Source organism: Gavia stellata, chromosome 2, assembly GCF_030936135.1.
Source record: "Gavia stellata isolate bGavSte3 chromosome 2, bGavSte3.hap2, whole genome shotgun sequence".
Classification (NCBI taxonomy): Eukaryota; Metazoa; Chordata; class Aves; order Gaviiformes; family Gaviidae; genus Gavia; species Gavia stellata.
This window is the reverse complement of record NC_082595.1, coordinates 71667180-71683963: the sequence shown is the minus strand read 5'-3', so window position 1 is coordinate 71683963 and position 16784 is coordinate 71667180. Positions and strand designations below refer to the sequence as shown.

General features: G+C 41.3%; 1 protein-coding gene across 1 annotated transcript in view; it reads right to left on the bottom strand.

Moving 5' to 3' along the window:
* MDN1 (midasin AAA ATPase 1) overlaps positions 1-15587 on the bottom strand; it is a 104824-nt gene extending 89237 nt beyond the window's left edge. Inside the window, 9 exon segments of the mRNA XM_059827939.1 lie at positions 1322-1425; positions 2917-3048; positions 4348-4560; positions 5337-5339; positions 7062-7254; positions 7334-7441; positions 8982-9206; positions 9843-10069; positions 15489-15587. Of these exon segments, the coding sequence (XP_059683922.1) occupies positions 1322-1425; positions 2917-3048; positions 4348-4560; positions 5337-5339; positions 7062-7254; positions 7334-7441; positions 8982-9206; positions 9843-10069; positions 15489-15587 (1304 nt within the window).
* Positions 15588-16784: the final 1197 nt, after the last annotated feature.

Below are 16784 nucleotides of genomic sequence, written 5' to 3'. Positions count from 1 at the left end.
CACCTCCAGTCCCTGTCCCCTCCACAGTCTTTCCTGATTATTTTTCCTCATTCTTCAGGCTCACAGTCCTTTCCACCGTGTATTTTGTTCTGTTGTTCCATTCTTTTTTTTTTTTTTTACTGCACAAATAACTATGCAGCCATGTGGTATACCCACTGTGGAAGTAGCCTTGCACATACAAAGCATTAGATACTGGGTTTGTGGTTTGGTTTTTGGTTGTTTTGTTTTTTGTTTTTTTAAATAATGTTCCACAGCTGGAAACTGCAACAGACTTATTGAATCTGCTCTAACTAGCCCAATGGAAACTGTAATTTGCTGCTATGCAAACTGTTGACCAAATATACAGAAGAAGAAGAAGTTAGGAGATGAGGCAACCAAAAGAGAGTTGAATACAAAAGACTCAATTTCCAGAAAAAATAGATCAGCTAAATCAAAGAACAGAACAAATTTATGGAAGGAAGACAAAAGCAGGTAAATTTGTTAAAGGCTTTGAAGTAAACTACAAAACAATTGAAAACCATGTAACCATTTCCCTTCTAGATATCCTAGCCTTTAATCTTGATACAACATTATGTCTTACTATACAAGAAGACATTCTGACATCTGATGCATGAGCCATTACTACAGTGAAACCGTCAGGGAGAGTACCTTAAATCTTTCTCTGGTTAGAAAACATTACAAACGTCTATATGGACACAAGACTTTCACATACCAGATTTTCTTTAAAAGTTTTTTTCCTTTTATTTCTTTTTTCATAATTCCCAAATAAAATAACTTTACTTTATTATAGATGCAGGGTTCAGTTAAAATTATTCATGAAACTCTTAAAAAACCTTCCAGGGAACACATGTATACAATCGCTCAAGGAGAAGCTCAAGCAAACCCAGAAAACTAATTACATTCAGTAGTTGGACTACCAGCTACCCCAAGATCAGCAAAACTAAGAAATATTTTACACAGGTGCTGTTAAAACTAGCAAGTCAAGACACCCTGGGAATATCAATCATAAACCTTCTTCACACAGTAATTGCTGAGAGTGGTATTTTGTTTTGGTGAGGGGTTGGTTTTGTAGGGTTCCCCCGGCAAGTTTAATTCCTTCAGCCTTGTTGAAGTGACCTTTCTGTGCAAAGACTGAATACATCCAGTAGTAATATAAGGCTGCTCTAAAGTGAAAAAAATTCGTTTTGCAACTTCTATGGCTTCTACTGCTTGTTAATTGGAAATTGCTAAAATACTCCTCCCCAGATACCTTGCACTTCCTGTCTTTGACTTAAAAATAGGATATCCATGCTCTTAACCTCATTTAACTTTACAAGCTTACCTCCTAGTCGCAAAAAACTGAAATCCCGATGCTACTTTTAAACAGTCACCACGACCAGGAATCAGCAACTCTCTTTTTTCCAAAAGAGGAATCAGCACAGAGATCTGGAGAAGAGAAAAAATGTATAAACCATTTTTTTTTTTTGTGAAACCGTGACAGACAGCACACCCATCCACACTCATTTCACACTTGAGATGCTACAGCACTTCCACTGAGCACCATTACATTGTCAGCAACTGCCGTTCCCAAAGATTGCACTTCCAAGTGATGTTAATAGGAAATGCAGAGTCCCTGGTAATTTTAATCAGCAGTGGAAGTCACAGGTGTAATGTTTACCTATCTTCTTTCTCCTGCATCCAGATTTAATGAAAAGAGAATGGAAAGAACAGTCTTTACACTGCAAGTCCAAATCAAAACTATTTATTTTGAATTGTCAAATGAATTATTAGACACTTTCACATCAGAAGCCTTATTTTCTTTATCTGCCTGAACAAAGACGACCTGCGTCCCAAAGATGTCATTCTCAAACATCAACATTTTTCAGTGCATACCCTGCTACCCCCAGGAAAATTTGGTACCTATTTAAGGAATCTATCCTTCCATGCGGAAGGACAACAGTAATGGTGGAAGGAAAAAAGGGAGGTAGGACCACAATGATCCCTCAGCACAGAGGGAGGCAAGCATGGAGACTTTGATATGGAGAAAGGAGATGGGATGCCTGCAGGGAGGCCCTGAAGAAAGGGAGAGATGAATGCAGAATACTACTCAGGGCATCCTTATGATGAGTGCAATGAGCTGAGTCCACAGAGGCAAATAAGTGCATGACCCTCTGGCAGTGAAGAACTGTCTAGTATATACAAGCAATATTTCTTGGCTTTCTTACAAATTCCCTGTATTTCAGAAGCTTACAACCCAATAAACAAGCTGTCAGGTTATTTAGTCACACAAAGGACACTTTATAGAACAGATACAAAAGAAAACAACTATCTGCAGAATGTCCAGCAGGCCTATACAGCAAAACATCTCTATGACACTGTTCTTGCAAAAGACATGCTTTCAGCAGCCATTACTTCAAAAGGGAAGGATAACAATCCAACTAGTCGTTCTGGAGCTGAAAACAGGAAATCTGTTAAAACCTATATTGCTTAATGTAACAACACATTTTTAATATCCAAGCCAGAGGCAAGAAATGTGTAAGAAAAAAAAACAAACCCCAAAAGGCACACAACAAAATGCTAAAGGAAAAAAAGTATCTTATTAACAGCACCATTCTAATACAGCGATGATATTCTGTGGTGTTTGGGCCACGTTTGTTTTCAAATATTAAAACATGATTTAAAAGACACATAGGTCAGTGTAAGTTCAAATCTTCAGAGTGAAATCTGGCATCAGTGGCAGTGTCATGACTGCTCTAAAACAATGACAAAAACTAATGTGGTATGCCAACATGTGAACGAAGACAGACGGGTTAATTCTTTCTAACCCCTTTTAAAGGGGCAGTATTTTCAGCATGCTGCTGCAGAACTCATGGTTATTAGACTCCAAAAATTGCTAGTATGAGACCAGCACCTTACAGCAAACATGAACCTACATACCACATCCAGAGGAGCATAATCAATATCCTCCAGAAGTATCCAATGACCTTTGGTAACGGCTTGTGTCAAGGTTCCAGGTTGCCACACAAACTCCCCTGGTACATCTGTACAACGATACATACCAAGCAGCGTCTATGATGGAAACAATCAGTAAATTAGAGACCTGTTCATTACATCCCTTAAAAACTCAGAGTAAAAACTTATAAAAATGACCAAAGCTAGTATATAAGTAACACTTACTTAGCCTTCACATTACTAAACAATCCATCTGGTAATCTGTGCTCAGCATTACACTCTTTTTTAATTAAGAAAAAAAACGCTTCACCCCTCCACTTCTAGGATAATGTAACTGAGACATAGTAATTGGAAGTGAATTTACAAAGCTGTGCCACCATAATTAACAAACAATCAACGGTATAACATACAAAACTGTCTAAGGTTGCCCTGTAAAAAAATTTTGAAATTTTTTTCAAAAATGTAGAATTTTTGAAAAGTCTATGACTAAACTAGTAAGAGGGATTGTAAAGCAAGTTATTCAAAGATAGAAAACTAGTCAGTGTTGCTTCTCCGTAAAGTTGTAAATTCCACATTTAAGCATTCCTTAAATAATTAAGTTTATGGTTTCACTACTACATATTTTGTACCTTGAACTTTGTCACGTTTTCTTAATACGGCTGTCTTACTCATGTATGTGAAAAGATACTCTTGTGGAGAACAGCTGTGAGATGGTGAAATCAGCTGTTCTATGCAAGTAAAAAGGTGCTTATGCATACTAATAAAAAACCCTTCCGATAGCACTTCTGGTAGATACTAACCACCTTAGAAAACTGAATATAAATTGAGCCAAACAACATAAATCAATTCAAGCTCAAAAGTTATATATGCAAAACCAGAAGAATGTGAAATTATCTTCACCTCTGGTTTTATCTCTACAGGTAGAGCTATATCAATATCATGCAAGTGCAAGTGTCCTCAACATCACAGGATCTTACTTCATCTCACCTTTACCACAGAAAACTGGGGTCAGGTTAAACTGACATTAACTCACTTAAACTGAAATAAAAGTGTCCATAAAGCCTTCGGCACCAGCTTGAGTGAATAATTTTTTTCCCGCAATACTGATTTTTTTTTTTTTTAATTAAAAAAAATTATTTGTAAGCCTCTTCCACATAGAAAAACCCTGACAAAACATAAGTTGAATTAAACATATACAGCACAATTATGCACAGAATTTAAAACCTACTGAAGCTTAACTGTGATTTTTCTTCACATTTATTTATTCTCATCAATAGTATGACCAATACTACAGAGTTGGGGGGTTGTGGGGTCTTTGGGTAAAAAGTTAAACATTGTCTTATTAGAAAATTAAGTCCATGCTTTAAGTAAAAATTATGTCTGATCATCCAACCATAAAACAACTTCATCAGTTACCTTACTATCAGTTTGATCCCCAAGCTGGACTTTCAAAATGTGAGGAGGCTTTGCTCTTCCTGTAACAGCTGCTAAATATTCAATTAAAGAAGTTTTGCCACATCCTATTGGTCCTTCTAATAAAACAGGACTCCGATGTGCTACAGCAATAGCAAGGTTTTGAAGATTTGTGAAGGCAGATTCAACCAAAACAAAATGGCTGCTGTTATTTTCCTGTTCAAACATAAAATTTGAGTTACTACACTGAAATAGTTACTTTTTTTTTTTTTACAGGTTATACAACACAGAACAATTAGGAAAGTGAGCCTGACAACTAGAAAATTTTGGCCTGCAGATCTGTCAACACATATCAAATAAAATAAAGAATTTGAAAGCTGTATTTAATGACAGATATTAAAATAGATTTCATCAAAACCCTATTATAGGTGAAACACTTAATAAAGTATATGCACAATTTGTTCCCAAAGGAAGCTCACACTAAGTTGTCAGCACAGGCATAGTAACTATTCAATCATAACACATGTCAATCAAATACAATTTGCCATATAAGTGAAATTAAGTCATCAGAATGAATCCAAATCACAGGACAAATCAAACAGCAGTTAGATTCAGATGATGCAAGTATGACTATTAACTGTTCTATTTACTTCTTTCTGCACAGGCCAAAGTATAAATTCATTAAACTCAGTGCATGAAAAAAAATTAGGTAAATTCAGTAATATTTTTATTTTATTCAAAATGCAATGAATGTAGTTTATTGAATGATAATTAATCAATGCTACAGATACCCTCCAAATATTTTGACTCTCCTACAGTCACTTGTTATATCAGTATATGGCACAAAAATTAGTGCTTTCCTGCCAAAAGGCAGAGAAAAGAAATCGGACTACATACTGCACCAAAACAAGTGTCTCGTATTTAAGCTTGATGTTCTTTTCAGATATAGTTTCATGTACTGCTCTGGTAACAATGCTCATTTTTAAGAGTACCTGCTTTCCCTCACAGTTTGCTACTACCTCTTCATCTGACCTCCTCAGCTGTAACTGGAACCTCCCCAGTGTAACTGGAACTACACTGTATACCCGATCAGTGAAATGCCTGTGGTTATTAAAAAAATAAAAGCATGCCTTTTTGGGAAGTTCTCTCCTCCCTCACAGACAAAGAATATCCTTTCAGCAATCCAGTTTATAGCATGGCCTAGCTTCAGCAGCAACAACACTGGAATGGGAGTAAGAATCTCCTTAAACAGCTCTACAGTTTCCCCTGCTGCAATGAATTTCAAACCACACCTTCAATCCTATAAAAAAGAGCTAGAATACAGCAAATTCATCTACAGAAGTTGGGGGAGGCCGGGGAGGAGAAATTCCTCTTTCCTTGCTTCTGCTACTCAAGAAATTCTGGACATTGGTAGTCTTCGTTCATTTCTTTGTCCTTCATTTGTAGATAAGTGTCACAAAATTAAATAGAAATACTCAGCTAACAGCTAAAACTGTACCTAAATGAGAAAAACAGTCAAGAATACTGGCTGCAGCTACAAGGAAGAACCTGAACAGTTCAAGATGAACAGCATCTCAAGAGGAAAAAAGTTAAATACCATTTGCTCAAAAATGTTTATGCTTTCAATGGACTTCCTAAAACTGTAAGGCACTACATTCTGCATTACACTTCACTCAAGTGGAGGAAGTAAGTCCTTGCGCTGGTGCGGCCGCACCTCGAATACTGTGTTCAGTTTTGGGCCCCTCACTACAAGAAGGACATTGAGGTGCTGGAGTGTGTCCAGAGAAGGGCGACGAAGCTGGTGAGGGGTCTGGAGCACAAGTCTTGTGAGGAGCGGCTGAGGGAACTGGGGTTGTTCAGTCTGGAGAAGAGGAGGCTGAGGGGAGACCTTACCACTCTCTACAATTACATGAAAGGGGGTTGTAGAGAGGTGGGTGTTGGTCTCTTCTCCCAAGTGACTAGCGACAGGACAAGAGAAAACGGCCTCTCAAGTTGCGCCAGGGGAGGTTCAGGCTGGATTAGGAAAAACTTCTTTACTGAGAGTGGTGAAGCATTGGAACAGGCTGCCCAGGGAGGTGGTGGAGTCACCATCACTGGAGATGTTCAAGGAATGTGTGGACGTGGCATTGTGGGACACGGTTTAATGGGCGTGGTGGTGTTGGGTTGACGGTTGGACTTGATCTTACAGGTCTTTTCCAACCTTAATGATTCTGTGTGATTCTGTGCTCACTTCCTGTCCCCTTTTTCTACCTTCTGGAAGAGTACGTAGCAGCCTTGTTTGCTTTTAAGAGAAGAACTAAGAATATGTTTGGAGAAAGGCTGTTTATAAGATATCTACATAGCACAAGAAACTACTTCATACAGCTAAAAGCAACTGTGCCAGATCCTGGCTTTACTCAGCTATGGAGTATCACCTAACTTGGACTGGAGATACTACGTAAGGCTGAATATTCTTTTGTAGTATGTTCATAAGAACCACTACACGAAGATAAAATGAACAGCACTATTACGCCTTCATTGCTTCATTCCACTGCAGAGCTTCTTTGCAGGGTATATATTATGCAACACTAGCTTTCTTGATGTGTGCTGTAAGCTAAAGATACACACATTACCCGTAATATCTCAATACCATTTAAGCAGGAAATAAAGTCCGTTCACTGCCTTTAAGGATTTACGGGGGGAGCGGGAAGGTACAGACTTAACCCTGGGTTACATACCTGCTCTTCAGAAACAAGCTGTAGTCTAGGCAACACAATACCACATACAGCTACTACATTTGCAGAGAGGTCACCCGATACAATATGTCCTTGCGTATACTGCAGTTCTTTCTCATTTTGCCAAAATGAGGAGTCCGGATTGGCCAAAACAAGGGCTTGTTCCACATTCTGCAGCTGAGATTCTTCTAGTAACCTGTGAAATCCACATTTATTAACTCAACTGAAAGCCACTAACAAAACCAAATAGTGTTCAAGATTTTAAAAGTTCTTACTTTAGTCTGAAATGTATCAGCTCCTCAGGACTGAATATCTTCTTCAGGAAAGATAATTTATGCTCATCATTCATGCATGTAACCAGAGCAAGACAGTTTGAAGTATACCTAAAAATCATATTTAGAACAAAACATGTCAAAACATAGTCTTAAGAAATTTAGTTTGACAACTGTCAACTGCAAACCAAAATACCAAGTTTGGAAAAACATGCAGCAAACTTTCTTCACAGAAATTATTTTAGTGCTTTGCTTAACATTCTTCAAAATTAGAGAATTATCCCAGAACTGAGAAAAGCAATTCTATCATGTCATGCTTTATCATTTATACAACAAATAGCTAACCTTTCTCTGAAGGACTGAATGATCAACAGAAATATAGTTAAGGGGAGCACTTTCACAAATAAATGAAGGTAAACATATGAGACAATGAAAATCAGGTTTTCTTTGCCTGATTTTTTTCTTCTCCTCCTACCACTTCCCTTTCAAAATTGCTTTCTATTTCATACTATTTCTAAAATAACCCTAACACAATGAACTTAAGACTCAGTGCCAAAAGAAGCCAACAACTCTCAAGTCTTCACGTCATTTCTACATAAAGCTGTCTCACAACAAAAGAACATTTAATACAAATCATAAAACAATTCATTTATTATACCACTGTTTTCACCTTCCAAGAACAAAGTTGTCAATGAAAAAAAGAGTTGCCAGAAGAAGACTGGTTCAGGACAAAATTTAAAAGTCAGATCATTCACTTACTTAAGATCATTAGCTAAACACCAGGTAAATCAACTCCAGTCGATGAATCAGAAATTGTATTTCTTTTTCTAAGACTATCTAAGTGTATGTCATCCTGAAGAGCTTCATAAATGGTTGGTGGATTTGACAACACTCTTGTTCCTGCCCTTCCTAAATTATACACCTTATTTTAAAATTATGTTACTAACATAATTCTGACTTTACGTTTAAAAAAATGAAGACTATTAAAGACCTTTTCTTAAATAAATAAATAAAAAGCACTATCAATACTACTACTCACATAAATAAGGTAGAACATGTAATTAGGTTGAAGCCCTGCAGGCAGACACCTAATGTAAAACATCTGACCAAAACCACACGCAAAGTCTGCAACAAGGCCAGTTAGGAAGTGTAGCTTAAATAAGCCAAGTTTTATAGTAATTGAGATGTCTTTATAAGAGCAATAGGAAAAAACCAACTTGTTAATAGTGTATCAGTGCAGAATAGTATAATATATCATTGTAATTTAAGTTGGAGTGAGAGTAGATTCATGTCTACTTTTTTCTAGGATAACATGCTAGAAAGCGTGCAATACACCAACAGGCTTACAGTAGAGGTGAAGTGATAAATACACCATCTCCCATGAATCCAACTTGGATAAACTGAATTTATTTGGAAAAGATTCTCCAGACCATAGCTTTAAGCACAACTAAGAGCTAGCCTAAGTTTCACTCTATAACAGATCACTACAGCTTTCAAAAGATGAGGTAAGACGCACAGGTACAGATACCATCAGTACAGATTTTTCTGGTATTATCTGAAGATTCTTTTGTAATTGCATGTGAACATTGTTAAACAATTCAAGATACAGATAGATCTTTTCAATGGAGAAGATCTGGGGGGTTTAACTTACCAACGGACTAAAGTGTCATGACTCCTTAGGAGTGGAATACACACGCTCCAGTCCCATAATTCTCGGAAAACTGATTGCTCCTTTTGTAAAAATCTATAGGCTGCCTCCATGAGGTCCCGTAACTTCATTCGTCTGCGCCCGTATCGGACTGTGTTTGCATCTGAGCTCTCCAGGAAAAGCCTCTGGAAAACTGGTGAGGTATTCTTAAAATACCTTAAAGCAAATCTTTAGAAGAGAGAGAGAGATAGAGAGAGAGAAAAAGGGATGGAACACAGACATCTAAGCCAGAGGAAAGGAAAATAGCCACTAATAAAAACATCAGGACAGACGTCCTGAGACAGTAATTGACAGTATACTGAGAACTAAGGCCTATATTTAACTATGTCTACACTTGGGAAAGACAACCACTTCAGCAATCAGCTGACAATAGATACTTTACCTTATTAGAAATCATTACTTAATTATAAAGGGGAAACATTACTGCCTTTGGTGAAATCTCTTCGATTGCTCTTGTTTACCGAAAAAGTAATACCGATTCCTACTTACGTAACTTTGTATTCTACTGGCCTACAGGCCTAATCTTAAATGCAGATATTTTGGTTGTGAGCAATTTTCATGCCAGCTGTTTTGCTTTTCTTTTGATCATTAAGACGACAATCACATTCGATCTTACAACACAATTTAATTTAAATAAGCTGTGTTTAAGACTTATGTTTTCTACATCATTCTTTCAATTCAAAACACATTTGTTATTGTGGGAGACGATCCAAATTGTAACACCACCTCTCATCACCAGTGAACACTGACAAGCATATACTCCCTAAGTTCAAACATTGCACAAAGAGGCATTACATTACTCACGGCAAAACATCAGGGTGGTCAGCAACCAGCTTGCTCATTGCTACACACAGCCTTTCATGCCGATCGTGATTGATTTGGCCACCAGCTTTAATGGCTTCTGCATTTCTTTCCAACAAATCCAACAAGATTGGCCGAACTTGACGGCCAATCAATAGAGTACATTCTTTATCCAGTAATAACTGTGCTAAAGTATCAAGGATGCATTGCCGATCCTGCTGAGTCCAAATCTAGAGGAACAGAAAGTAAGATGTTAAATGGAAAATTATTTGGACTTTTAACTTCAGAACTATTCATGCAGGATTCACAATGAAATGTACAGGAACAAATCTTTCAAAAAACAGAAGGGAGTCCAAATGGAAGTACTTACTTGACACAGCTCTCCATATTTAAAAAAATTGGGAAACAGAATAAGTGACATGCACAATGACACACTACACGGGAATTACAGAAAGTCCCTAAATCCTAAATTATATTTTACAGCTGAAAGATAAAGCAAATAATTTTTAGTATTGTTTTAAAGAAAAAAAATTGGGAAAATGTTATAACAACTAATACGTTTTTGTTAATAGAATTCCCACTGATCTCAACATTTAAGAATTTAAGTTCTTTAAAAAAGTTTGAGTTGTACAATGTTCACTCTTTTCAAAAAAGAAGCATTCAATCAATCAGGATCACAGCTTTATTTCCATATTTCTGATAGCAATTATAGTGAGCAATGCTCTTGACAAGAAGCAGCATGTAACTGCAGTTTTGAAGCCGAGATGTTTTTTTTTCTTACTTTTATATAAAAGTGGTCCTTTAGTGCAAAACAAAATATTAGGCTTTAGAATAGATGGAAAACATATTCACATCTGCTAGGAAAAACAGAAAACAGAAAAAAAACCCACAAAAAACCACCACCCACACACCCCCTCCATCCTCCCCAACTTTGTTACTGAAGAACAACAACTCATTTCTTCTGCCTTATGCTTAAATTTCTCTGGTCTTTGAGTTCATGCTATTGTCCAAGCACCTCTCTACTCCGGTGATGTTTTGCTCTTAACTTTGATGCTCCACTCTCCCCTCCCTTGCTGAGTGAACCCTTATCCTATCAAGATTTTCTCTTTCTGGGGAAACAGTTGTAAATACAGCTAGGCAAGGCAGCTTTCCAAACAAAACAAGCACTTACTAAACTCTTACAGAAATATTCTGTGATTCAGGTAGTCTTTCATTTTAGCAACACGTGCAGCCAATTTCTGCTTCTCCCAGATTTCTGTTACTCAGGTAAAACCTGCTCCTGGGCCTGCAGATGGTATAGTTTCATTGTTACAAGATAAATAGACTGCAAAGGTCCTACATGTTGCCTGTGAAAGTGTGACTTCCTAAGATTATACCATTGTCGATTATGTCGACATCCTTCTAGAATATATGCATACTTGTTCAATTTCTTGGGTCTCCTGCGTTTGAAAAGGCATTCATTCCCTAACAGCACGTAAGAAACCAGGGAAACTGCAGTATATACACTAGAAACATCAAAAACACCACAGTAATTGCAAGCAGTTTCTTACATGCTTGGTGTTTATTTTATGAAACATGATAAAAGTTTATCTTTCTCTCATCTATCAGAGCAGCATCAGAAATAATTTTTAAAATGGAGCTGAAGGTCTGCCTTCATCACAGAGCAAGCAAGACACTGTTCATTACAGGGGATCAGATTCTGAGTGGCAAAATGATTGACAAGCTGTTCAAAGGCAGCGTGGCTCAAAAGAATTGGAGAAACTCCACTGTAAAAAATAAAAAAGTACCTTCAGTTTCCAAATCAATTACATCTTTGGCTACCCAAACAAGGCACCACAGGGTGCTTAATTTATTAACCAGAGCTTTCAATATCAAATAAAAGGAACAGTTAACAATAAAACAGTAAATAAATAATGTCACTGACTCAGCAAAATTCTGTAGTTATATGACTACTGTACAACAAATTCATTCCATTAGAAATTTTGTGCAAGCAAGCAGTTTTTTAATCTTTGTGTGTAGTACCCTTAGGACATATAAAACTGTTCAAAAATCACAGTGGCAACATTCTCATTCTACAAAGAGACCTTCTGTTTGATTTCAGAGCCTTTCAGAGACTAAATTAAAAAATTTTATGAAAAAGAAGAATACTGTCAGAGCGTTTCTTTTAACTAAAGGTGGCTTTGTGAAATCCCCAACTTTCTCAATCAGTGGGAAAGGACAGCTGATCTGAAAGTGTTTAATTCTAGTGTTCAAATCTGGGATAGTAAATCCGCACCCACAGTTCCAAACAGCTGCATCATAAAAGACTGTCCCTCCAAATATCAAATATATACACTGTCCCTCCAAATATCAGATATATACACATACCGTGTATTATTAGTGACAGAGACATTAAACAGAAACACAGTTTGAGTGAGACCTGGAGTCAAACACGATGCCAGTTAGCAGCATGTTGCACACCTCCTTCCCAACTTGCACAGTACATTTACTCAGTGCTCTCAAGGTACAGAAATCTTCATGAAGAACCAGCTTAATCCAAAACCCAAGATTACTAAGAGAAAGGATCACAGCAAGGAACAATCTGGGCCCACGTGAATGCCACATTTCTGATCGTGGCTCACAGGCGTTTCCACAGAACATTACACCATAGGTAGATTTAACAATGGGAGTTGTTAAAGAGTGAGAGGGCGCAAGGGCCCGCACGTGGGAATTCCTCCTTCCCTTCCAACACAGGAACACATGTTCTCGGCTCTGTTCCCTCACACAACAGCTCTACTGCTCTATGGCTGTGCAGCAATCAATTTGGCAAGATGATCCAAACTAATCCTTCTTCCAAAGTCTTCCTCTGGGTGGGAAAGTTGAAAGGATTTTCTACATGAGCACACTCACTAGGTTCAGGATAAGAGAAGCAACAGAAAGGTGTGGCTTGGCCTTGGGAATAGGCGAAAAGAAAACAGAGTAGGACCACTCCTTCTGGCAGCTGACCGGTTCAGTAAGATAAAGCAAAACATGAGCCTGCACTCTTCTCATAACCCGCATACCTCAAGAAAAAAAAATTAAAAAGGCAGGGGGATATGCAGCCTTACAAGGAGAACAAGATAGCTTCAACTACCTGCAGAACAAGCTAGAACTTCCTACACCTCCTCCAGCACATCATATTTGATAGAGTTGGACAGATTGCTCCTTCAAGGACAGCAAAAACACTCTCTTTGACTTTGTATCAGTGTATTTATTAACATACTGTCTCCCCAAAATGACAGCTCTTCAAAAACTAGAAGCAGGAGGAGATGAGAATACACTCCATGATGGAAGCAAACATGCAACATACCTTCCCTTATTTACAATGCTACATGATGTAAAGCCTAATTAATCTTTCAAATAAAAAGCTGAAGTCATATTTAGGGGGGAAAAAAAAAAGTCTGCCTTAGTTGCCAGGACATCAGGACATTTTTCTGTCAGCCAATGAGTAGCTGGGTAAATTTAGGACAGCTAGGTCACCTCTTTTTTCCTACGTTTATTAAAAAAAAAGGAATAAAGGCACTTCTCAACATCAAATGCTAAGACTGAAGGGCTATAAATAAGAGCTTGGAGTTATTATTAAAACAATTTTCACTCCTACATAGAAAAGTGAAAGGCGAAATGAAGGACGCCAAGCTAAAAAACCAACAGAATAGAACAGGAGATCCAGAATGGCGTGCTCAAGATCTCCAGTTCACTTAAGACAGTTCCATAGACTAAATAGGGGAAATATCAAAAAGGGTCAGGTTTTTAGATTTATATCTTTCCATATATGCACAGTGGCAGATGCAAAGGGCAGAAATGAATAAGGATATTTTTGCACTCAAGTTCCATCCCTACTAGCATTTTAACCTTCACATTACTGAACTTCTCTACTGAAATTACACCACCACAGGGAGCCAAAATACATGCATTTGTACGAAATCTATGTTTGCAATTCTACGCAGGAAGACGTTCTGATTCAAACAGACCTTTGGTAACACACAGAACCAAAAGCACATTCCAGCAGTTCGTGTAGCCCTACTGCTTATACAGTTTGCTTAAATTATCCAAAGAAAATAGTCACCAGAAAGACATAGTGAAACTGCAGAGCAAAGAGAGATCTAGATTTCCAGAATGCATGCTTCCCAAGTTACATACAAAGCAACTGGTAGGAAATTAAGTACGATGACTGAAGCCAGTGGCTGTTTAGTGGCAAGATAAGCCTAACATACTCCTAGATCTGTAGCTTGCAAGGTTGGAAACAGCAATTCAGTTTTCAAAAGAATGTGTTATTGTACATTAACATGCTGTTCCAGACTCTCTGTACATAACCACTCTTTAATAAGTTCCACCTAGCAAGACTTTTAAATCTGAAGTACATCTCGAAACAGTCGCCAGAAGGGAAAGGGCACAGTCTCTTTCCCAGTCTCAGATCCATGACTCACTTCTGGTTCACCGCTCCACCTGTCTGTTACATCATGTATCTGCATCATCCCCATCTCTATTTCTCAGCTGTTTCTTTCTCATGAAGAGCAGCTCTTTATCACTGCTTCCCACCAATTAGCATCAACTCTCCGATGTAGGAATACATATTCATGTCAGTTTTACTTTGATCTTATGTTATGTAGCGACAGAAGAAAAAGCCATCTGTCTACCAACAGAGAACCTTGACTACCAGTATGAAAGCTTTCCCCAACCATAACTCAGAAACAGTAATTCAGACTGAAAGCCAATATTCTGAAAAAATACGATGATTTAGACTTTTCATCTTCAAACAGCTAGGACATTTTCTAGACACTCAAACATAAATACGTGTTTTGAGCCCCAAAGTACGTACGCAACTTAGGGGCTTCAAAAGCTCTATAATGAAAAGTATTAATTATATTATATCTGATGTGCTGATATCCTGTTATTACATGTCTTCAAGTATTTCAGAGACAGAAATGAGCTAGGCCTCAACTCTCCTAGAAGGCAGGTATGCTTTTCACTGCTGAAGCATGAAACCAGTGAAAATAGGAACATGTTTCCAGCATCGCTGTGATTTTAGAAAAGGAAGCAAACCCTAGAAAATCCAGTCGCCTGTCTTTTTACCCCACATGCTGCTTTAAGGCAATTAAAGAAGACACGCAAATAGCATCAGGGTAACATGCTGCAGCTAAGGGACTAGATCCTGCCTCAGAGCTTGCTAACACCATGCCATCTCCCGCTATGGCGCTTTCAGAGTCAACTAAAGGGACACGGGAGATACTGAAGATTTTAACTGCGGGGCAAAATGCCTCCTCAGGAAGCGCGATAGGGGAAGCACCAGGGGACAGGAGAGGACCTGCCTCACAGGGCTCCACTCGCACAACCCTGAAAGGGGCGGCGAGGGGAAGAAACAGCACCAAGCCCGCCGAGAGAGCGAAGGAGAGCGGAGAGCTGCTCCCGCAGGGCGGCTCCGCCGGCCGCCCGAGGCCGAGGGGGCGGGAGGGGTCGGCCAGGCGGCGCGGGCAGCAGACAAAGCTGCCGGGAGGAGATGGCGGCGCAGGGCGGGTGAGGAGGGAGGCAGCGCGGTGCGTCCCCTTCCCACCTCGGCGGACCCTGCCAGACGCGGAAGGAGGAAGGGCGGGCGCCCCGGGGGTGCCGCCGGGCCCCGCGCCGCCCGCTCACCTGCTTCGCCAGGAACCTGCTCAGCTCCGCGCTGCTCTTCTCGTTCCTGCGCGCCACCAGCTGCAGCGGCTCCACCAGGCGGAACCGCAGGTCCGCCATCCTCCGCCGCCGCCGTAGGGCGGGCAGCGGCTGAGGGGAGCGGCGGGAGAGGAGAAGGGGCTGGGCGCCCGACCTGCGGCAGCACGGACCGCGCGGCACGTGGGGCGCGGGACAGACGCGCAGCTCAGCACCAGCTTCCGCTTCGCCAGCGCCGTCACCCGCCCGCGACGTCGCAGGCACAGGGAAGCGCGGCCTGCCCCCGCCCTTCACGCCACAGCGGCCGTGCTAAACTACAGCTCCCAGCATGCACCGCTCCGCGCGGCGCACAGCCGCCGCGACGACGGGCGCCTACTGCATGCCGGGAGGCGTAGTCTCCTAGAAGCCGCTCTCGCCGCGGGGGATGGCTCCGCCCGGGAGCGGTGCCCATCTCTCCCACGGCGCTGGAAGCTCGCGTGTGCAGGGCTTCCTTCGCTGCGTCCTCGCCCTCCCCTGTTCCCCTCTTCCCACAGAGTTAACTGCCATTGCTGCTGCGGGACTTGCCGACAGCGGGCCTGGTCAAAGGCCGCAAGCCGCGGTGCTTGCCCCGAAGCCGTTCAAATCTAGGCCACGGCACCAGTCAGAGTCTGACCGAGGAGCAGCGCGGGTGGTGACTAACCCAAACAGGTGGCTCAGGCTGGGGAGGAAGAAGGCCGGCATTACGTTAGCATTTTCACGTCACCCTCCCCAACTCCCCTCGCCGGCCGCAGCCAGCTCAGGAAGCCCGTGTGGCTCTAACGCACGAAGGATGTTTCCAGAGGGGTTTGACAGCGGGCTCGCCGAGGGCGGGAGCCGGACTTAAACCTCGGTCTTCCCGGCAGAGCCGTCGGAGCTGCCTCACGTCCACCCCGCCTCAGCAGCGGGGCACGGCCCTCCGCCCTCAACTCACACCAGGTGAGCAAGCGTGCCGCTCCTGCGGCTGTGCCGTTCAACACAGCCCAGGCAGCCTCCTGCGGCCGCTCCTCTCCCCTTTCCACCCACCGCAGCCTTTACAGGAGGGCCCGGCGGCCGCGGCACCGGGCTGCGTGACCAGCGCCGTCACCTGCGGGCCGGAGCCCCTCCGCCCGCGAGGCGGACGAAGGCGGGAGGAGCCCTGCGCGTCCCGCCCAGAGCCCCGGGGTCAGCGCGGCTTCCCGCGCTCGGGGCCGAGCGGAGGGCGGGGGCGCCGCGGGACGGCTGAGGCTGCAGCAGGGACCGGGCCCGGCGGGGGCCGCGCGGCCG